The sequence below is a fragment of the Anolis carolinensis genome, chromosome 5 (assembly GCF_035594765.1).
Source record: "Anolis carolinensis isolate JA03-04 chromosome 5, rAnoCar3.1.pri, whole genome shotgun sequence".
NCBI lineage: Eukaryota > Metazoa > Chordata > Lepidosauria > Squamata > Dactyloidae > Anolis > Anolis carolinensis.
The window spans coordinates 80883432-80908370 of record NC_085845.1 but is presented as its reverse complement, the minus strand read 5'-3'; the positions used below and the strand labels follow the sequence as shown (position 1 = coordinate 80908370).

General features: G+C 38.4%; 1 protein-coding gene across 2 annotated transcripts in view; it reads left to right on the top strand.

The window, feature by feature from the left end:
• The window catches only part of n4bp2 (NEDD4 binding protein 2), a 37864-nt gene extending 31245 nt beyond the window's left edge, over window positions 1-6619 (top strand). For both annotated transcript variants that reach the window (XM_062981668.1, XM_062981669.1), the window contains exons 16-18: window positions 117-285; window positions 1423-1546; window positions 3497-6619. In XM_062981668.1, the coding sequence (XP_062837738.1) occupies window positions 117-285; window positions 1423-1546; window positions 3497-3542 (339 nt within the window). In that variant the 3' untranslated portion in view covers window positions 3543-6619. The remainder of the gene's footprint in view (window positions 1-116; window positions 286-1422; window positions 1547-3496) is intronic.
• The last annotated feature ends 18320 nt before the right edge of the window (window positions 6620-24939 follow it).

Genomic DNA, 24939 nt, shown 5'->3' with positions numbered 1-24939 from the left:
GGAATGTATGGAACTAGGAAGTCACTGTATACTCAAGTGCCTTGCCTAGCAGTTGTCCAGTAGGATGGAGTTCAGAGTTGGACTTGTTTTTAGCAACCTCTGCCTCTTTTATAAAGGGTCGCCTTCACGAGCAGAAGATGAAAGAAGCAAATCATGCTGCCGCTTTGCAAATCTTTGAGAAGGTGAATGCCTCCAAACTGCCTGAAAATCTTTTGGACCTTCATGGTCTTCATGTGGATGAAGCTTTGGATCACCTGAGTAGAGTACTACAGGAAAAAGAAGAAGGTAAGTGACTACTTTGCCGCTTTGAGTCTCCTTGTGGAGAGAAAAAACTGGCATCAATAAATATATTAACAACAACAAAACAACAACATCTCTCTCTCTCTTCCCTCTAATATAAAAGGCAAAAAAAAAAAAAACACCCCAACACCTCATAATAAGATACAAACCCCAAAACAAAATCCCCATAATACTCCATCCACAGTCTATCTTCACCAACAGTCAACCACCATCACCCCTATTTAAAATATCATAAGCTTCTTTTTCAAAGATGCTATTCTGTTAGATCAGGGGTTCTCAACCTGAGGTCCCCAGATGTTTTCGGCCTTTAACTCCCAGAAATCTTAACAGCTGGCAAACTGGTTGGGATTTCTGGGAGTTGTAGGCCAAAAACATCTGGGGACCCCAGGTTGAGAACCTCTGTGTTCGATGCTATGCAGCCCTCTGCCAAAGAGATTCAGTGTGCTCTTTCCCTGTTTTCTTCTGCCTGCAAGCCAAGACCTTCTTATTGAAACAAACCTTCAATTTTTTTAATCTGGTTGGGATAGTGCAGTGTGTAGGTTTTAATATGTTTTAATTGTTTTAAGATGAAATTTTATTTAAGAGGCTTGTTTTTCATGCTTTTTTGATTGCTGTATTCCAGATTGTTTTAAGCTGTATTGTTTAATAAATCAGCTAAATTAACTGTCATAATTTCAAATACAACTTCCAGCAGGCCTATCCAGGCAATTTTAACTTGCAAATTTTAACATGCAGGGTAAACCTTAATCTGTGTATTACCTGTGTATATTTGTAATATGTATTTAATAGTGTTTTGTTTTGACCATGTTGTACCCTGCCTCAAGCCACAAAGAGGCACGATAAATAATAACAACAACAACAACAACAACAACAACGTATAGCATCTTTAGGTGTCGTGGGAGAAAATCAGAATATTCATTAAATAATTTAAGACTGGGGTATAGGAACTAAAACAAATTATTGAATTGCTTTATCATCAGTGAGAAAAAAGTTATGATACTATTGCATGTTAGAGTGGGACATTACAGGGAATAGTAGAGCATGTGCTTTGTTTTCAGAAATGTATTAAAAGTGGCTTTCTAAAAAGATAATATTCTGACTGTTACAATTTTTGTATAACAGAGTGCAGCCTGGCTGGTGGTAAGCCATATCTCTACGTGATCACAGGAAGGGGAAACCATAGCCAGGGAGGAGTTGCTCGCATCAAACCAGCCGTTATGAAATACCTCACAAGCCACAAGTTCAGGTAGGTTGACATACTGTGACTAAAGGTTTGAAACCTACATGTACATTTAACTCATTAAAAGTTGACAATGATTTTCAAGGAACATTGATATATAGTTCTTTTTATAATGCTCCTTTCATATAGGTATTACTTGGTCCGCAGTCTGCCCCCTCTATTTTCTGTACATCTTCTCTAAGGGAGTGAGAGCCAAGCTTATGAGAAATGCCACAGTGCTATTGCTGTATTAGGAACGTCACTAGTCCAGTGATGGTAATAGTCTCTTCACATTTCTAGGGAAAAGTAGACATGGAAAAAATGTGGAAACAAATGGCAATAATCATCATAATCATATATAGCATCTATTATTATTATTTGAAAGCACACCACAGTAACCAGGATTTTGAACAACTTATCTGGAAGGTAACAGGTTGATGAAGGCCATATAACATTTCAAACCAGTTAGATAATTAAAGGAAGAATGAATGGCAATTTAGTAGATTGGGAATGTGGAGGAATTTGAGCATTTTTAAGTTCTCTAGACTAGCTCAAACACCCTGCATCACATTCTAAAACATTTCTTTTATTTTACCTTGGAAAACATCCCACTTAATGTCTGAAGGAGCAACTTCTTTATCTGATGGTCATGGACAATTTCAAAAGTGTCCAAGGACTTGGGCTTGGCCATTTTTCTTTTTAAAAAAATCTGTGAATAATCTCTCCACTTTCCCCATGCTCTTATCAAAAATTGCTTTTGAAAACCACTTTTGCTATCTGATATGAGACCTGCTTTCTCTGAAAATGCATGATTGCATATCATCCTTGTGCAAATAAGACAAACTGAATTATTCTTTTAATTCTGTTGTGTGTAGTTTTTGTTTATAGTGTTTCTCTTTTTCTTGATTTATATTCTCTCTTTTATCAAATATTGTAAAAGCTGGGTTGCTGTGAGTTTTCCAAAATATATGGCCATGTTCTAGAAGCATTCTCTTCTGACATTTCGCCTTTGTCTATGGCAGGCATTCTCGGAGGTTATTAAGGTCTATTGGAAACTAGGACCTCAACTGCATGGTATACGGTAGACTCCTGCAGGGGTCCCTCTTGTCTTTTTCTGAATGTGGTATTTGCTGGATTTTCTTAGTGGGTCTGTAGATAGTTTGTAGATTGTGTTTCTTCATCAGCTTCCCTATGCGGACAGAGTGAAGCCATGAGAGTAAAGACAAACATCCACCCAGAGGTAAAGGATTCTTACCATACATCAAGGGAACTACTGACCGCATAGGAACCTACAAATTATCTACAGACACACTAAGAAAATCTGGCTGCCAGTATTAAAAAACTCTAATATCAGGACAGCAAATAAAGAACAACATTCTGAATCCCATACATGAAACAATCTGGTCCAGTTAACACTTCCCAACAAAGGATTCCTCCAGGCAGGAATCAGCCAGGCTTTGAAGCTGCAAGGCTTTTCAGTGCTAATCAAGGTGATTAATTGAAACATTCACACTTGCATCCAACAGACAAGAGTTCCTTCTCCCACCCTGGACCTTTCACAGATATATAAACCTCACTTGCCTAGTTTCCAACAAACCTCCACAGCCCCTGAGGATGCCTGCCATAGATGTGGGCGAAACGTCAGGAGCGAATGCTTCTGGAACATGGCCATACAGCCTGGAAAACTTACAGCAACCCAGTGATTCCGGCCATGAAAGCCTTAGACAACACATTGTAAAAGCTAGTTGGACTCCATTATTTTTCTACCAAATGCAGAGAGGGTTTTTTAAACTCACAAAATTGCCATTTTATACCTTGTGAGAAAAGTAAAACTAAATTCAAGACTAATCATCCATGAAACGTCCTGCAGAAGCATAAGAAGAACTCCTGAATTTAATGGTGTGCAAACAGTTTAGAAGTTACTATTTAAATTCAATCCTATGTGAATCTTCAGTGATATTATCTTTTGATTTCCAGGTTCACAGAAATAAAACCAGGCTGCTTGAAAGTCATGCTGAAGTAAATGGATACTGGAATAACATCACAATTTCTTGGAATTACTGTGTACTTCAAAGAACAATATTTTTCTGTAAATTGATAAACCTATTTTTTGCAGATATTTTTGGTCATATTACTTCCCCTTCCCACATGACAACTGAATGGGGTATTGGTTTTTAAGATATTTATTTTTGCAGGCCATTTGCTCTTAAGAATTGCGTTGTGAAGTGCATTTTGGTTTCTGTACAAGAAATGACCTTTCAAAGGGAAACAACAGTTCCATCTTGCAACACCGTCCTTCTCAGATTATGGAACAATATCTGTGAATGTCTGGAGCACTATCCTTTTTGACATTGTCCTTTTTGTATTAGCATTTTAAAACCTGGCAAGTTTTAAATATTTTTAGCTGCCATAACACATTGTAGTAACACAGTGGAGTATCTTGCATTTGTCCCTGTTGAACTTCATTTTGTTAGTTTTAGCCCATTTTTCTGATATGTTTAGATTGTTTTGAATTCTGCTCCTGTCTTCTGGAGTATTAGCTATCCCTCCCAGTTTGGTGTCATCTGAAAACTTGATAAGCACACCCTCTAAATCACTGGGTTCTCAACCTGTGGGTCCCCAGATGTTTTGATCTTCAACTTTCAGAAATCCTAACATCTTGTAAACTAGCTGGGATTTCTGGGAGTTGTAGGCCAAAACACCTGGGGGCCCACAGGTTGAGAACCACTGCTCTAAACCATAGTACATCAGGGAGGCAGGAAGCATGAATGAGACCATTTGGGAAGCCATTCCTCTCCATCAGGCCGAGGCTGGAGAAACAATTCCCAACTAGCTTCATTCACAAGGCCTTCAAAACCAAGGGAGCACACCTCCCTGTCCGGCCTCCAAGGCTCTGGGTTCCTTTGGGCCTTTTCACGCAGGTGGGATGATGTGTTCCATTCTAACCACACCATTAAATCTAATGTGCACCTCCATTTTGACAACGATTTAGCTAAAAAAGGTGAGCGTTAGACTCAAGTAAATATGGTACTAGGACTAATGTTTTCAAAACTAGAGGTTTTGACTACATATAATATAGTAGGATTTAAATAATTTCAGGCATTTTAATGCATGTTATATATAACCATGAAAATAAATTGCATGCATACCCAGTGAGACTTTTTACAGAAGTTCTTAGTTGAAATGGCCCTAGTTTTGATGCCTGCTTCTACATTGCATTAGTCTAAGGGAGTTCCAGTCTTTCTAAAGAGAACTTTGAGTAAAAATTGTTTTTTAGACATGGATCTGCCCTCCCACCACAAGTAAAGGGACTATTTATAAATTTTTATCTTTAAAATCCAATATATTGAATGTGTGGAAGAGGAGGTAGCAGAGATCCACATTGCCTTTTGAATTACAGATATATTGACTTATAGGGAGAAGGGAAATATTTCTTCTATTTTTATAGATCAGGGATTTGAAGTATTTGTAGGGAGGTGAATGTAGACAGGAAAATATATCCATCCAAGTGAATTGTAATGTATTTGCTAACATAATCGACAAATGTTGACTCCCACTTTTTTAAAAAAAAAACCCTATCTAGATTGCATTTGTGCAAGAATCCTTTGTAGAGCAGGAGTGCTTCACCTATTATGCCCAAGACCTATATGTCAGTTTTGCTTCATATATTCATGATAGAAGATCATGTAGTACTTAAAAATAACATGAATAAGTGGAAAGTGCTCCAGATGAAAACCCCATTCTAGGGAGTTCTGAGAATTGTAAGTGCCATTTTCAAGCTTTTCCTATGTCAAAAAGATTCACGTGTTAAGAAAACTATGGTGTGAAAATTTCAAGTTACTTATGCTACACAGGTATTGATGACAGAATTATAAGATGTGATACATTTGATTGTTTTTCTGTTAAGATTCCAGTTAGAAAATGTCTACATAAAGTAGTTTTGCTCAAATCAGCCTCATTTTAATAAGACTTGCCTGTGACAGTGACTAGAATGGTACTCCTCTCTGTGTGCCATTAAGGTTCTAGTAGATTATTGAAAAATAGCCATATGACAGATGAATTATGCATCCATAAAAATACTCTTGGGTTTGCTGAGGAAATTAAAAATTAAATCTGAATATAATATCTTGTGCTCTTGAAGGGCTCAGTAATACCGCCATAATTGTTCTGCTTTCCTATTAAACTTAATAGGAATCCCTGATCTGCGAAGAGCCAGTGATGGTTACAGTCTTAACAGAATTTGAAGGGCTGCATGATTCCTGCCCTTGCCTTAAATAAATTAGGATCGGTGTTTCGCTGCTAAATCTCTGATCATTGTTTTGCTGCTAAATCTATGTTGTATTGAAAAGAAATGTACTCAGGGCATTGGGTTTTTCCTGAAAAGTGCCTAAGGAAATGAAAGCCTTCCCTCAAATTGTTCTCAGCAGATATTTACAGAGGGATTTTAAGTAAGGTTTCTATTAATCATATGCATGCAGGTCAAGTTTCAGAACCTAATATCTACTTGTTTCCTATCACATGAGAAAAAATACATCACGGAATATACATGATACATGAATTTTAAAATTCTTGGATAAAATATTCAAGGCTGGTCCATATGCATTATGTACATCTGTGTATTTACTGCATTTTTAATGGATGAACAGATGGGAAATACTGATCACATGCATTACCTGCACAATGATTCCTATGCTCATATTACCTTTTTTTTCTGGTCATGAGAATTAGGGAAATTGCTGCAGGCCATAAGCAGTTGCAGTAATCCCATACTAACATTTCTCCTTATGATCCTGTACCAGGATGATGACAAATATTCACAAAAAAGCAGGGGAAATAATATTGATCTTTTTCTTTCCAAAGAAGAAAAAAAACTTTCGGGAGCCTATTGAACAAGAAAATATACTGTTACTATTAAAATGTGTGGATTTAAAATTTAGTACTACTCAAATCTTATGGCCAGTACATACATGGATTTCTTTGTCCTTTTAAAAAATGTTTTACATGCATAAAGCTGTTCTGGGTTTCTGTTTTGTAATGCTCCGTTGTTATAGTATAGATTTTCGTATGTGAACTTTAAAATAAAATACCTTAATGAAGAAATTGCATGATGTCATTATTTAGAAGTTTTAGAGGATTCTCAAAATGAAACAATTTTTATTCATCAGCTAATTGGCCTTATCAAAACACCCAATATAAACACAACATACAGTATACCTCTAGCCCGATTAGAAATATAAATATACAAGTACAGAGAGAAAAAGTGGGGGTGATCAACTTGTAACTAAATATACCTTAATCTGAAGTACCGTATTTTTCGCTTTATAAGACGCACCTGATGATAAGACGCACCTAGTTTTCAGAGGAGGAAAATGGGGAAAAATAATTTGAACTAAAAGATGACCCCACGCTCCTGCGGGCCTACTCTGCCTCGGAGGGAAGGGAGGGAAGGCGAAGGCGAGAGAGAGTGAGAGAGGCCCGCCCTCAGCAGCCAGGGGGGGAGGAGGAGGAGGAGGACGGCCCCACGTGAGGTCATATTGCGTTTATAAGACGCACTGACTTTTTCCCTCTATTTTGGGGGGAAAAAAGAGCATCTTATAAAGCAAAAAATACGGTATATACATTAAATGTCCTCATCCCCCTTACACTGTATACCAATCTGATAAATATGATCTAATCTCTTTTTAGATGCTTTTTACAGATAAAGGACAACTTTTGTTGTTAAAATGTGGTTATAACCAGCTAGTAAAAATGTGGTTTTGGCTGCTGTATCCCAGCCCGTTTTATTACAAACTCTTGGATATCCGGCATTTCCCGGGTTATTTAAAAAAGTAATTGTTTAAAAATCGTAAAAAATGTATAAGGTTGTGGATTAACTACAGCTCACATCAAGCCAGGTTAACCTCAAGAAACTCCAGTACTTAAAGTTTGTTATGTTTGGCAAGTTTGCTCTGGATGCATCATCGGTGGGGTTCAGTGTGCTCTCTGGCTGTAGGGTAAATTACAACTCCCATAACTGTGAGTCAGTACCCTCAACCCCCTCTGGTAGGTTGAGTTCGTCATGTGGGTTCTGTGTGCCAAGTTTGGACCATTTTTAATGTGTGCCAAGTTTGGATCATTGGTGGTGGTCACAGCTTCCCTGGTTTATAGCTCACCTACAATCAAAGAGCTATTTGAATCCCACCAACGACAGCGGCATCCTGTGATTGATGCTATATTGTACCAAAGAAGAAGAAAAGAGATATTTAAGGACAGGTTATATTCCAGTGGAACTTCTGATATGTTGATATTTCTGATTGACTTATGGATAATGGAAGAACATTCAGTCATGAGACACCCAACTGCAGCTTGAAGCAACAAAGTGCACTGGTATAAGCATTTGAAACCACTTGGACATAGAAACTCACTTCGGCAAGTTACACTCAGCCTCAGAAGAAGACCATGGGAAGCTCCCTCTGAACAAATATTTCCAAGAAATCCCATTTTATGGCTGCCACCAGATGTCGGAAATGACATGGTGGCACACAACAATAGCGACAAATGGAGACACAGTACTTTCCTAACTTCCAAGTGCATGTATAAGAGCAGCTGAATGCCACAAATGCTAGCTCCACCTCCAACACTTAATATGCTATAGGTATACTTAGTAACTATACTTTCCTTTAATCTATTTTTCTACATATTGAATGGATTGGCATATACTAAATGAATTGGCAGTAAAAACTGGGTAGTAAAGGTAAAGTTAAAGGTTTTCCCCTGACATTAAGTCTAGCCACGTCCAACTGGAGTACTCATCTCCATTTCTAAGCCGAAGAGCTGGCATTGTCCATAGAGGCCTCCAAGGTCATGTGACCGGCATGACTGCATGGAGTGCCATTACCTTTCTGCTAGAGCGGTATTTATTGATCTCACATTTGCATGAACTGCTAGGCTGGCAGAAGCTGAGGCTAACAGCGGGAGCTCATTCTGCTCCCCAGATTCGAACTGCCGACCTTGGTTTAATCCACTGTGCCACTGGGGGCCTCATAAACTGGGTAGTTTTGAATTTAGAACAACTTGCATTTTTAAGGCAATTGCCCACTCTATAAATAATGATTTATCAGCAAAGCGTGTATATAGCACAGGCTGGAAACCTATTGCTTACACAATAGGTATTGACATTATATTCAACAAGTTTTCCATCAAAGGAACTGACAAATAAAAATATTGTCTATTGGCCGGGCTGTGGCGCAGGCTGGAGAGCAGCCAGCTGTAACAAATCACTCTGACCAAGGGGTCATGAGTTCGAGGCCAGCTCGGAGCCTGCTTTTGTCTCTGTTCTACGTTAAGGCATTGAATGTTTGCCTTATATATGTGCAATGTGATCCGCCCTGAGTCCCCTTCGGGGTAAGAAGAGTGGAATATAAATATTGTAAATAAATAAATAAAATAACCTTACCTTGACTCCCGAGGACTGAAAAAGTTTATTGAAAATGTTTAAAAGTGTAGCATGTCTTTATCACCACTAGAGGTTGCTGGTGATACTACACAACATTCCTCTCCAAAGTAACTAAGGTCTGCTGCTTTTCTGCAGATGTGTAAATAATAGCTTCCTCTCCTGAGGTGGACAATAACTCAAGGAAAAGATCATGTAATAACACATGTGTCAAGGAAAAATCATGTTAGGTTATAAATAATTATTGAGCTACAGTTTATGCTATTTTGACCGGCACAGCAGACTTACTTTACTCTTTCATGAGGCAGAAATGGGGAAATCATTTGGTTACATCCTTCCTTCAGTTTTTCATAGGCTGGATCTATACAGCTCTATATCCCAGGATCTGATCCCAGGTTATCTGCGTATCTCAGATTATTTGTCAATGCAGACTCATATAATTCAGTTCAAAGCAGATAATCTAGGATCAGATCCTGGGATATAGGGCAATGTAGATCCAGTCTTAGTGATAGGAAAAAATAACTGGATATTGGTAGTAAATCTGTTAACTTTAGACCAGCACTGGGATACTGTTGGACTAATTCGCACCATCCCAAGTCAACTTAGCCATTTGTGAAGGGGTTGAGCAAGTATCGTAATCTCATTTATTTATGAAGTGAACGGCTTGGTATCTATAGTTTCATAAAGGACTTACAAAAAAGGTATTTTGAATGCCTGTTCGACAAAGCAACCTTGTGGTCGCATATGCAACAGAGTTTGAAAAGAGCAGTAGAGTGCCATGGAAAGGTGGAAATGGCAAGGGACAAAAAAAGATACAGTAAAATAAGGGGGATTGCAATAGGATAAGGAGATGAAACAACTGAGATAAATATAAATGAAAGAGATGAATTAAAGGAGTGCTGAAGAGGAGTTTCTTTCTTGTAGACTTTGAAAATGAGGGAACAGTAGCTTGGTGATAGGGAAATGTGAGTTTGGTGAAATGTTCATGCAAAAATGCCAACTTTTATTTGAACTAAATCTTCCAGAATCCCCTTGCCAGCACAGCCAGAAGCCTAGCTTGCTTCCAGTTACTAGATGTTATGGTCCAAAGAAGGAAATTCTACACTTTGAATTTGGCACCACTGGCTTCTTTCCCATGAATGAGGCTGAATCTACACTGTCCTATATCCCAGGATCGGATTCCAAATTATCTGCTTTGAACTGGCTTATGAGTCTCAACTGCCAGATAATCTGGGATAAGCAGATAATCTGTGATCAGATCTTGGGATATAGGCCAGTGTAGAAGAGGCCTGAGATGTGACCAAAGATCTTTTTAATTTTCCATCCTATTTTGCACAGTGATTCAATGTTTCTGAGAAGCTCACCACAAAATGGAAAGGCTGTAGTTCCTCATTTACAATCCAGGCTCTGATATTCAGAGGTCTTCCTTCAATATGGAGATTTATGTGCTTTAAAAAAAAAAATAACCATACTGGCTTTCAACCTTAAGAGAAGGTTTCCTTTGCCTGTTTCTGAGAATTCGGTGTGTGTGTGTGTGTGACTTGTTCAAAGTCATCTTGTTGAGTTTTCATGGCCGAACAGAGATTTGAACCTATTCTCCAAACCACTATACCACACTGGACAGATAGCAAGCTATTTAACTTCAGCAGACTGAAAGCCAAAACCTACACAAATGTCACAACAACATCTATTATAGAACTCCAATATGCTGATGATAATGTAGTCTGTGCTCATTCAGAAGAAGACCTACAAGCCACTCTAAAACACTTTTGCAGAAACATATGAGAAGCTCAGCCTCTCATTGAACATCAAGAAAACCAAAGTGCTCTTTCAGCATGCATCAATCAATCTCCCTGCAATGCCAGAAATACAGCTTAATGGTGTAACATTAGAAAATATTGACCATTTCTGCTACCTTGGCAGCCACCTCTCCATAAAAGTCAACAATTGACAATAAAATACAACATCACCTGAGCTCTGCAAGTGCAGGATTTTACCAAATGAAGCAATATATTTTATCTGATCTTGGGAAGCTAAACCACATCAGTGCTGGATGGGAGACTACCAAGGAATGCCAGGTGCTGTAGGCTATATTTCAGAGGAAGGAGCTGGCAAGCCTCAGCAACTTACCATCTTCCCTAAGGTTAGATCTATACTGCCATATAAAATCCAGAGTATCTGCTTTGAACTAGATTATATGGCAGTGTAGACTCATAATCCAGTTCAAAGTAGATAATGTGGATTATCTGCTTTGAAAAAAATGAATCATATGTCAATGTAGAAGGGGCCTAAGAAAAAGGTATGAAATTCATAGGGTCCTTGGGTAAACTGAAGGAGTATAAACACACACACACACACACACAAACAAACACTAATAGACATATTGTGGAGATGAACACTGTGGTGCATGCTATTCTTTTTCACTTGCATCTGAGAAGGTAAGAAGGCTTAAAGGCATGAAATAAAAACTGACTTTTCAACAAGAAATATAAAATTTCCAGAAATTTTGATGACATGAGGGGGATTTTTCCTGATTTTTTAAAAGAATCCCCCCCCCCCTTGAAAATTGGGAGGGTGTTAGTATTCATACAGATTTAAAACCACATTGTTACTTGGGGAATATAAATAATGCACTTAACTATAACACAATACAATGATGTATTTTTGGCATGAAATATTCATTTTATGTATATTAAAAGTACAGTTCCATAAGACAATGCTTTCAAACTGAATTCTCTCAAATTTTCTTTAATTTTTTTCTGTTCCTAATGAAGCCACAAAGTCCTGAATTGTATGTTTTTGCCACTTCATTTGGAGTAGGCAAAAATAAAACTCATGAAAAACAAAAGAAACCGTCAATGTTAGTAAAACAGAGAAGATCATTTTGCCTCAGCTAATCTTCCCAAGTATCAGGAAGACATAAAACATTCATTCTTATAAAAAGAAGTGAGAAAAGGAAACAAAGACCAGAAATGAAAATGATCAGATACTTTGTATTATTTTATACTAGCTTGGGTCCTCGGTGGTGCCCGGGTTATTAGAAGAAGGCATTGTTTGTTTTGGGATATTAGGTCACATCACTGAAGTTTTGTCTAGATCCGTCATTGGCTGGGTTCAGTGCTGTCTGGATAAGGGTGAACTGCAACTCCCAGATTCCCAAGGCAATCACCCCAAAACCCTGCCAGTATTCGGAGTTGGCCATGTTGCCAAGTTTGGTCCAGATCTGATGTCAGCTGAGTTCAGAGCTCTCTGCAGTATGTTCAGTTGGGCACTGGGCTTCTCTGCTAACTATGTGCCATAGGAAAGGGTAGGAAAGGATTAAGATAGAGGCAGTGGGCGGGGTCATGCAAATTAATGAACCCTGGGATATCCATTCTGGAGAAAAAACAGAACATCTAGGATGAAATTGTCTCCACATGAAACCCTTCACTTGGGTATGGGGGGGGCAGGATGGTGTTTGTGGAGGACACTGGCAGGGTTTGGGCTACATGTTCATGACGTTCACTATAACCTGCATGGCAGTGGAGGGAGGGCCATTGGTTTATGCTGCTCAGAGAAAGCTATAGCTGTGTGTGGAAGCGAGAGGTTGTCTGTGTAAGTGGACATCTCCGCCACGTACACACATACACATTTTTCACTTTTATTATGTGTATAGATAGATAGGTTATGGTCTTTCTATTATATAACTTTTAGAAATAACTGGGATGGGGTGGGAGAGTAAATATATGAATACTTTGTCTTAAACAAAATATTAATATTCTTAAAGAAAATATTCCAAAATCCATTTTCTTTAGTTTCATTTTTTCCAGAAAAAAAGACTACATGGAAAAATAGGGGGTGGGGCGTAGATCCCCCTAATCTAAGCACATTTATACCTGGATTTGCCACTCTGAATGATACCTAAACTTAGATTTAATTATTCTATTTTCATACGTGTACATGGACCAATTAACTTAGAAGAAAACAGAAGTTGTGGTTCCGAGGATGATGACAGGATAGTGATTATCCAATTGTTCCACTTCCTCATGGTATTGGTGTACTCAAGGTTCACCAGAAACCTTTCACATAATATTTTCCTGCCTAATGGACGTCATACATTAAATGAGATAGTTCAGATTCAAAGAAAGTGGTCCTGTTGGATACAGAGAAATTTCAAAATCAGTGCACTTTTAGAAGAAAAGAGACATGTTTCATTATCTGAATAATCACAGACTCCATGCCTTATATTTCACTAAACTACACCCAAGGTTCCTCTTCATGCTTGACCTCAACCCTGACTCGAGGTGAGATACACTGTAATGTTGTAGAACATTTCCTTTTTTGGCCAATGCTGACAGATATATTCTGGCGTAAATGCAGTCTAACACGTAACTTTTTCCAAGTTTGGGTTGTCAGTCACATTTGTAGCCCATGATCCATACTTGCTTACACCTGATTTACACTACAAAGGTTAATAATAATAATAATAATAATAATAATAATAATAATAATAATGATAATAACAACAACAACAACAACAACAACAACCCTATCAGGACCTCAAGATTGAACTTCAAAGACTCTGGCAGAAACCAGTGCAGGCGGTCCCGGTGGTGATCGGCACACTGGGTGCCGTGCCAAAAGATCTCAGCCGGCATTTGGAAACAGTAGACATGGACAAAATTACGATCTGCCAACTGCAAAAGGCCACCCTACTGGGATCTGCATGCATCATCTGAAAATACATCACACAGTCCTAGACACTTGGGAAGTGTTTGACTTGTGATTTTGTGATATGAAATCCAGCATATCTATCTTGTTTGCTGTGTCATAATAAAATAATAATAATAATATGAATAACAACAACAACAACAACAACAACAACAACAACTTTATTTTTGTATCCCACCTCCATCTCCCTGAAGGGACTCGGGGAGGCTCACATGAACATAAGTTAAAACACAGATCAATAGAATTAAAACACTGTAACAAGATAAAACAACATAAAACATCAACAGCAAATTAAAACCTAGACAATAATAATAATTATATATTCATAGGGTAAAATTATATAGAACTATATACAAAGCTAGAAGCTGATACATAAGGAGGAAAGATCTGTAGCGCTCCAAATGTTGTTGGACTTCAATCCCCATCACATCCAGCAAACATATTCAATGGCCAGGGATGATAGAAGTTGTAGCCCAACATCATGAAAGATAGTTTTTTTGTGTGTGTCAGGAGCAACTTGAAAAACTGCAAGTCACTTCTGGTGTGAGAGAATTGGCTGTCTGCAAGGACATTACCCAGGGGACGCCCAGATGTTTTTTAAAAATGTTTTTACCATCCTTGTGGGAGGCTTCTCTCATGTCCCCGCAAGGAGCTGGAGCTGATAGAGGGAGCTCATCTGTGCTCTTCCTGAGTTGGATTCAAACCTGGCAACCTTCAAGTCCGCAACCCAACCTTCAAGTCACAAGGCTTTAACCCACTACGCCACCGGGGGCTCCACGAAAGATAGTGAAAATCCCTGTTTAACTATAAAACCTACATCCTATTTGTGCTTTTCCCAGTATATGGTCCCATTCCAAATGAGACATATTTCCATGTAGACATGCCTAGGAGAGCACTGAAAGTGGTGTTGGATCTTGACACAATCAGTTATTTGGGTGTGCAGAACTTCCATTGCATGCATGGGGGTCTTGCCAGCCTATCCCATTCATCTGCATTAGATGATGACTGTGTGTTTAGAATGCCCTTTCCACCAAAGAGTAGAACATCAGACATACACAAAGACAAATAACACTATACACATACAGTACATAAAAATCCTCAACATCCCTCTCATTTTAGCTACTACCTTTCTCATCAAGTACAAGTGGAGCTACGAAAGGCAAAAAATGTGAGATTTCCAAGTGTGGGAATATAGCCGTTTTTAACCGAATATCCATATCTTCGTATGCCTGTATGTCCCTGCAATCAGAAATCACAGAATTTTTTTTCTCGGGTTTGTTCCTGGGTTTTACATATTTGTTCTTGATTGGTCACTTCCTAAAAAGAAGGTGACACTTGAGTAGAAGGCAAAAACCTTGTCCTGGGAATAGGAACTTTGTCCTTCACCTGTTTAATGAAGTTTGTGTCAGAAAAATGAAGTTCCTGGGGTGCAAAAAGTATTTTCACATTAAGTACTTCTGCCCAAGTCAGCACTGCACAATGAAACGGGTAGAGACACTTTCAAACCAGGAACAGAATTTCTCCATTACCGTAATTAGTCAGACCTTGTTGTATGGCCACCTGTGCAGACAGGTTTCATGGTGTACTTGTGCCAGGAACAACAGGATGATGCTGCCGGGTTATACATGTTGGTTCCTCGTTGGGTGTATGCTGACAACATGGGTAAAGGTAAAGGTAAAGGTTTTCCCCTGACGTTAAGTCCAGTCGTGACCGACTCTGGGGGTTGGTGCTCATCTCCATTTCTAAGCTGAAGAGCCGGTGTTGTCCATAGACACTTCCAAGGTCATGTGGCCAGCATGACTGCATGGAGTGCCATTACCTTCCTGCCGGAGCAGTACCTATTGATCTACTCACATTTGCATGTTTTCGAACTGCTAGGTTGGCAGGAGCTGGAACTAACAGCGGGCGCTCATTCCGCTCCCGGGATTTGAACCTGGGACCTTTCAGTCTGCAAGTTCAGCAGCTCAGCGCTTTAACACACTGCGCCACCACCAGGGACCCAGACAACATGGGTACAGTTTAATAAATGGCAAAAATGTACTACTGCTGTTAGGACATGGATGTGCTGGAGAAGAATGTAAATACTGAGAACCATGATCATACAGGTGGCTAATAGAAGCAGCCATGTATAACCCAGGAACAGCACCCTATTGTTCCATGCTACAAGTACACAGTCAAACCTGTCTGGACAGATGGCCAGGCTGCCAGGCTCTTAAAAAGTGTGAATAATGACAAAGTTCTGTTCCTGGCTTGAAAGTATTTTCCTGTTTCATTGTGCAGTGCTGACTTGGGCAGAAGTCTTCCTACCCCATTAGGTTTGTTTGGGTGGCAGATACTTCATGAAACATATGGAGAGTACAGTTTTTCTGGCCAGGACAAAGAATTGAACTTTTAAAAATATATTTTATTGTAAACATGAGTAGAATAATATCAAAATCCATTATCATTTCAATATACATATCAAATGATTCTTAGTATTATTATCCTTGCTAATTCCACCTTTATCTCCCACTTGTGTCTATTGGTTTTTCACCCCTCCCCCCTCCCTCCAACCTCTGGGAACAGTACTTTCTTTCATTCAGATATTATTTTAATTGATCAATCATAAAAAGAGAATGATTCAGTTCTTTATATTTTCTTTGTCCTTTGACGTTATCTATCAGTCTTCCCCATTTCAGATCCCAGTTCTTTTTTATTTGGCCTGATATATATTTAGTTCTCCTTTCAAGGATGTAACCCTGGAGCATAAAATCAGCCAGGTATTCATACCATTTTAAAACTTCCCACTTTCTTTGCTCTTTCCAACCCAAGGCAACTGTTGCTTCAGCGGCAGCTATCATGTATTTTATAATTTCCCCCCAGTCCTTAGCGTTTTCGTTCTTGTTTAATTTTCAGATGAAGAATTCTTTATTTTTCAAAACCAATTTATGTCCTGTTAAATCTACCATTTCCTTCTTTACTTTGTTATAAAATTTTTGTACTTTGTCACATTCCCACCACATATGAATATATGAGCCAATTTTTCCACATCCGTGCCAACACAATTTTGTGGTTGATTTAGTTATATGAGCTAATTGGATTCGGGTTCTATACCATTTAGTCAGTATTTTCCTTTGTGTTTAATCCTTATGTGTTTGATTTTTTTTAATTGAACTGATCCAGTGTTCAATGTCTGAGTCATTGATATTTATAATCTTTCCATATCTTGGCCAATGTTTGTTTCAATTTATATTGTTTTTCAATTAATTTCTTATATATAAAACCCATCAGGCCTTTCTTCTTTTCTAATTAGTTCTTGTCATTGGTTTTTATTGGCTAATGTTTAAATTTTTATAATTGTGCATGTCTCTTGTCTATTGTTGTGTTTTATATTGCTATTGTTTTTATTCGAACTTGGCCCCATGTAAGCCGCCCTGAGTCCCCTTTGGGGAGATAACGGCGGGGTATAAAAATAAAGTTATTATTATTATTATTATTATTATTATTATTATTATTATTAATAATAATAATAATTTCCACTTTAAAATTTGGTCAAAGTCTGTTTCTGGACCTTCTTTTTTTCCAATTCATAATTCTTTGTTTCAGTCCATTCCAAAGAAGCCAGTTAGTTTGACCACAAATGTCTTTTATTGTTTCCCAATCCTTAGTTGTCCCATCTGTGTTTAGGAGGTCTCTTATCAATTTCATTCTGTTTTGTTTTAAATTTGTCATCACTTTACCAAAGAATGGAACTTTTGCAGAGATCCGCATATCTGTGTATCAGTATATCTGCATCCCAGGGCTTTAAAAAAAAAGTTGTTGAGGTTTCCAGCGGAAGTCATCTTGGGGGCCTCTAAATCTCAGAACAAAGAAGCAAGTCTGGACAATGGAGGCAGAAATAGAATCATAGAATCATAGAATCGTAAAGTTGGAAGAGACCTCATGGGCCATCCAGTCCAACCCCCTGCAAGAAGCAGGGGGTTGGACTGGATTAGCAGGTTTGTATGTGGACCCCTTTTTATTTTTTTATTTTTTAAATATAGATTTTTATTATTTTCTATGTGATTTTTATAGCGAAAGTGAGGAAAACAAAACCATGGGGGTAGTGTAGAGAAATGCTGGGGAGGTAAAGTGGGTGAAAAGACAGCAGAGAAGGGGGGAAAAAAAGGACCCACATTGTCCCAGTGGGTTAAAATTTATCGACTTCCCATTGTCCTCCTGAAGAGTATTAGTTTTGAAGTTTTTCCGCATCTATTTTATTATCCAGTCCACACTTCTATGAATATTGTCTGTCATACGTCAGATAAATCTAATGTAAATGTATATCTGCTGTTTTGTATAAAGTCTCTGAAGCCTGTCCAATCCGTTTTCTTTTTCCATCCCTCAGCTTTTGTGTCAAGGTGTCCATTTGTATTAAATCTAATAATTTTAGGATCCATTCCTCAATGGAGGGAGTCTTTTTTTGTTTCCAGACTTTTGCTAGGACTAATCTTGCTGCTGTGGTTATCAGAAAGACGATTTTATCCTGATTTTTATTCAGTTTCGGGCTTGTTATGTCATTTCCAGTTTAGGTGGGAATTTAATTTGTAATATTTTTTGTGTTATTTGATGTATATTGTTCCAGTACTTTTTGACATTCTTGCATTTCCACCATTGGTGATAAAAAGTTCCTATCTCTTTGCCACATTTTCAGCATTTGTTAGATGACCATTTACTAAATTTGGCTATTTTAACTGGGGTATAGTACCACCTGAATTGCATCTTATACCAATTCTCTCGTATCTCGGTAGCTGTTGTAAATTTCAATTTACACTACTAAATTGGACAACGGAAGGAGAACAGGTCAAAGACTGCCAAGTGAAGTGGGCAAAAGACTTTGGGTATAGTATAAATCTAAATCAGTGGGAAGAAATCTGGAACAAAAAATTGTATGTGGACCCCTTCTGAAGTCCTGGGATTTTTTGCCCCTGTTTAAAACCCGTGATTTAGTGCTGCCTGGAAGTGTCCTCTGAGTAAACATGTGATTTTTGGGGGGAAGATTTAAAACAACTTAGATGGCATTGCTCTGAATTAAAGTCAGAGGAGGAAGAAGACAACAAGCTGCTTCACTGATATAAACGAAACAACCTTAATGTGCAATGAGAGTTTGGTGCATGTGACAGCCTCATTCGGGTAAATGCAGTGTTCAGAACCAAAATGTGTTTTGATGCTGTACAGTGATACCACCTCTTCCTGTGGGCTATTTTTCTTCATTGGCACGCAACAGAGAAGAACATCTGGCTCAAGGGAGCAGAATCAACACTATCAGATAAACACGTTTCTTGCTTTCTTAGCTTACTTTGAGTCATAATGTGCAAGGATTGCAAAATTCATTATTTACTCTCTGAAGGAATGGGTGGGTTCATGGGGGCTGAAGGCAGGTGTTACTGAAATCAGTTAATAATAATGAAACAAAAACCCGGAATCCCTTGATTCTGTGTCCCGAGGGTGTATGTCCTACAAACTGTTTGCCACAGCTACCATCACACTACCCAAAGAATGCTTTTTCTAAAATAGCTGGGTGTGCACAATGTACGAGTACAACTCAACTCACCCTCCTCTCCAAAAATTCATGAGACACACTTAGAAATGTTAGAGCTATTCATTGTCCTAGAGCTTCATCACACTCGAGCATTTATCCACTTTAAACGTTTTGTCTAGAATTCTGGGGTTTGTAGTTTAGGGAGGCACAGGGCCTCTCTGGATGAGCAGTTTAAAGGTCTCTCCCTAAACTACAAATCCCAGAATTCTGAGGAGACAGTCAAACAGCATTTAAACTGGATTAAAGTAGATAAATGCTCAAGTGTGATGAGGCCTCCAAAGTTGCTTTCCCCACCTGGCAGTCTTCAGAGGTATTGGTCTACAACTTTCACCATCCCACTCAGCTTATTAATTTGCCACATGGATGGAATTGATGGCAGCTACCCTGAACCAGTTCTCAGTGGAATACCAGTGACTCAAGGCTGACTGCCGCACACTCAAGAAGTTCCATGTAAATGTAAGCAGAGAGAAGCTTGTTTTGCATAGCGCTGGTTTCTTTTCTTGTCTCTGGCCAGAAATGCAGAAGAAAACAAGAGTTTGGGGTTATCCCTAACATAATAAGACAACCACTGCAAGCAGCTGTCAGCAACTGTTAGTTCATTACGAAATAACAACAGTCATTACATATGATTAATTTTAATGGTCAAGACCCATTATCTGGTTCTGGTTCAAAATAGTTTGGCTGGTCTGAAATATAGTGTTCATGGAAATAGATTTTGTGCCTCCTAAATGTCTTGGCAGGGATCCCATGGTCTTATAAAAGCTTTCAAACATAAAGAAGAATATAGTAATCATAGCACCTTAGCCAGGTCTGCCCAGGAATCCATCCAACTGTGTAAATTATTTCACTATTAGAAGAAATATACATGTATGTACGTAGCCATAGCCACATGTTTACATCTAGGATTGGAAGATAATTTATTTAGAACAAAAATGTGATGTTTTAAATAATAATAATAATAATAATAATAATAATAATAATAATAATAACAACAACAACAACAACAACAACACAAAATGCAGACTGTGCAAGGAAACTGATGAAACCATTGATCATATCCTCAGCTGCTGTAAGAAAATCGCACAGACAGACTACAAACAGAGGCACAACTATGTGGCCCAAATGATTCATTGGAACTTATGTCACAAGTACGACCTGCCAGTAGTAAAGAACTGGTGGGATCACAAACCTGCAAAGGTAGTGGAAAATGAACACACAAAAATACTGTGGGACTTTCATATCCAGACTGACAAAGTTTTGGAACCCAGTACACCAGACCTCACGGTTGTGAAAAAGAAAAAAGTTTGGATTATTGATGTCGCCATACCAGGTGACAATCGAATTGACAAAAAATAACAGAAAAACTCAGCCGTTATCAGGACCTCAAAATCGAACTGCAAAGGCTCTGGCATAAACCAGTACAGGTGGTCCCAGTGGTAATCGGCACACTGGATGTCAGGCCAAAAGATCTCAATCAGCATTTTTAAACAATAAACATTGACAAAATCATGATCTGTCAACTGCAAAAGGCCACCTTACTTGGATCTGTGAACATCATTTAAAAAATACATCACATAGTCCTAAATGCTTGGGAAGTGTTTGACTTGTGATTTTGTGATACGAAACCCAGAATATACATCTCATTTACTGTGTCATACTGTGTTTTTGAGTCAATAATAATAATTTATTATCTGCCTCTCCTTGCGGCTTGAGGTGGAGCACAACATGATAGAACAGAACACTGTAAAATGCATATCACAAATATACAGCGGTAAAATGCAGATTAAAATTCACAAGTTAAAATTGATTGGGTAGGCCTGCTGGAAGAGGTGGGTCTTCAATTGCATCTTCAATTTTGACAGCTGATTTAGCTGTCGGATCTCTTCTGGCAGGTCCTTCACAGTCCTGGGGTAGTCAAAACTGGTTGGCACACCTCCATCCACAGATTTGGACCCTTAATGGCATGTACTTCTGTTTTGTCTGGACTTAGTTTCAATTTGTTTTTCCTTATCCGGCCCATTACTTCCTCCTGCCATTCATTCAGAGGCATGATATCCTTAGCTAAAGCTGTTTTTGAAAATAGAATGTAAAAGGAAATGACAGCCCGTGACAGATTGGCTCATCTCCATTCAAGAATGAAATGAATCAACTTTGCAATGGTGACCTAAGTCCAAACCAACAGTATCATCAGGAGTTCAGTGAGAAGTTATTGGTGACTTTTATTTTAAAATAGACAACAATTAGGAAACCTACCGTATATACTCGAGTATAAGCCGACCCGAATATAAGCCGAGGCACCTAATTTTACCACAAAAAAACCTGGGAAAACATTGACTCCATTATGAGCCGAGGGTGGTAAATTTCAGAAATAAAAATAGATACCAATAAAATTGCATTACTTGAGGCATCAGTAGATTAAATGCTTTTGAATATTTACATAAAGCTCAAATTTAAGATAAGACTGTCCAACTCTGATGAAATCATTATTCTCATCTTCTTCAATGTAAATGTGCTTATGTATCCTGTTAATAAAAATAGAGTAAAATAATACATGTAATAATAATAATAATAATAATAATAAATATAGGAAAAAATACAAGTAATAATAAATAGAGTAAAATAATAAATGCAATAATAATAATAATAATAATAATAATAATAAGATCAGAGTGAAATAATAAATGTATTAATAAAAATAATAAAAATAAAGTAAAATAAATATAATAGTAGCAACAATAATAGAGAATAATAATAAATGTAATAATACCAATAATAATAGAAAAAATAATAAATGTACCATATATTCTCGAGTATAAGCTGACCCAAATATAAGCCAACCAGGACCCTCACCCGAGTATAAGCCGAGGGGGGCTTTTTCAGTCTTAAAAAAGGGCTGAAAAACTAGGCTTCTACTTGAGTATATACAGCATATGTTTTTGGAGGGGTATAACAAGGATTTCTTATTCAAATCCTCATGCAGTCATAGAAACTCAATGGATGACCTTGGGAAAGTCAACTTTTCACATTCTTAAAGAAAGGCAAAGACAAGTCCCTTCTGAACAAGTTCTGTCAAGAAAACCCCATGACCTTAGGGTCACTAGAAGACAGAAGTGACTTAAAGGAGTGGAACTGAAGGAACGCAGCAGCAGCAGCAACAACAAAAAGTATTCACTGACGTGTGGGAAATGTACTTTGTTTTCTAAAAGATTCACATACTTCATGTTTTGGGAAGCTCAGTTGCCCAGGGGGAGAGGGCAACAATTTTTTTGGACATTTGTGGGGAGTACAAAAAACGTTTGGTAGAATGCATGTGATATCAAGAAATCAGACCTCACAAATTGTGAAATGTATAAAAGTATATAAAATATGGGATGTGGCTCCACTAGGGACATAGCAAGCACACATAACCTTGCCTCATAGTAACCTTTGTTATGAATTGCCTCTGGAATGCTCTCCGAACACATCCAAACCCCTTCTTTTAATTTCCATAATCCCTTCACAGTGAACTGGGAGACATGGGGGGGGCACTCACTGAATTTGTGTCAGAGTTCCCAGATTTGTTTCCTACTCCCATTGATAAGATTGGGGCTATCTGTGGGAAAGATCTGTCACCCATGCACCAAGACACCCTCAACCATTGAAATGGTTGTCATTCACAAACACTCATTGTGTACTTTGGATTAACCCAATTGTGTTCACTGGAGTCAACCCATTATGCCCATCATGGACTAATTTCCCAATGACACACCACATTCTTCTCTGCACCCCTCTTGGAGGTTGATCAATAAATGGACTAACTCTTGAAATGCTCCAATGATACTTTATTGAATTTCCCGCCACCATGAAAAGCCAATCTGTGATGATGTCCAACAAAGTCCTGAGCCACTCAGGACGTGGATCCTAGCTGAACAGGAGCTGGTGTAGGTTTCTTGAGTAACTATCAAATGAAATAAAAGTGCTTTCTGCTAGCAATTGTGATATCTCTTAAGACATAGTTCTTTCAGCACGCTTTTGATTAAACAAGAAACTACAGACTCCTTGACAACCATGCCGCCACTCTGCACTTTTTCTCTGGACCCACCCCATCCTACCCCTAACGTTATCTTGGAAATTTTGGAACACTCGGTCAGGCACTTTATGGAATAACTTAGTTACTACACACTTTACTTCGACCCCTTTTTATTCCTTTGTCCTTTTGGTGGTGAAATTTGATATGGTTTTAAAACTTCTTATCTTGTTTTATGTATTTATGTATAATTGTGCCTGAATTAGTTTTTTGATTTTATACTGCTTGTCATTTTATTGTTTGGTTTTATATTTTAACTTGTTTACACTTTGTCTTTTCTGGGCTTGGCCCCATGTTAGCCGCCCCGAGTCCCTTCGGGGAGATGGTGGCGGGATAAAAAAAAAGTATTATTATTATTATTTTTATTATTATTATTATTATTATTATTATTATTATTATTATTATTATTATTATTATTATATCTCAGTACTTTGGTACTTTTGAGTGTTTTCTCCACTGACATCCTCTCTGACCATTGAGAATAAACCTCTGATTTTGCCATCTACCTGTCTGTGTCTGATTTAGTCTTCTGGAAAGCTAGGCACACCGGTCCCTCAAACCCACGATTTTAGTGGAGCTGAAATCACTTATCAATGTGATGTATGACTCCCATTTCTGTTTTGCTAAGAGGACAAGCACCTTAAACAATTTGATTTGTTTAGAGTCACCTGCTCTGAGTCCCCAACATAGGTGGAAATGTTATTTATTTATTTACCTTATTTCTACGTTGCCTTTCTCTACCCTGAAGGGAACTCAAGGCGGCTTACATATGGCAACCATTAGATACCTTAAAATACATACAAACGAAGACTTAAAATCAATTAAATTTAAAATTAATACATATTAAACATTTAAAACATTACATTCAATATTAAAATCACAGCACCCGGAAATCATAGTCCAAGGCCTTTCCGTCATCAATTATGCATAATTCCAAGTCTATTATTGCACTGTATGAATCACTGAAAGCCCAATCCCAGAGCCAGGTTTTTACTTTCCTTCTGAAGGCTAGAAGGGAGGGTGCTGATCTAACATTGCTGGGGAGGGAGTTTCACAGCCAAGGGCCACCACTGAGAAGGACCTGTGCTTGTGAAGCAGGCGGGACCGAGAGCAGGGCCTCCCCAGATTATCTTAGCCTCCAAAGTGGTTCATAGGGGGAGATACGTTCAGACAGGTAAACTGAGTCTGAACCATTTAAGACTTTATAGGCTAAAGCCAGCCCTTTGAATTGTGCTCAGTAGCAGACTGGCAGCCAATGGAGCTGGCGTAACAAGGGAGTTGTGCGTTCCCTGTACGTCGCTCTGGTGAGAAGCCTGGCTGCCATGCATTGGACCAGCTGGAGCTTCTGAGCAGTCTTCAAAGGCAATCTCACGTAGAGCGTGTTGCAGTAGTCAAATTGGGATGTAACAAGAGCGTGGACCACCGTGGCCAAGTCAGGCTTCCCAAGGTACGGGTGCAACTGGCGCACAAGTTTTAATTGTGCAAAAGCTTCCCTAGCCACCACCGAGACCTATTTCATCACCCTTTTGGCTTTTTGTCTGAAGCAAAGCTTGGAAACTTATTTCAAAAGCACTTAAGAAGACCTCCTCACTTTCATAGTGAGAGTGGAGATACTCCTAAGCAAAGCTGTGCTTGTAATTTGTGCAGGGGTT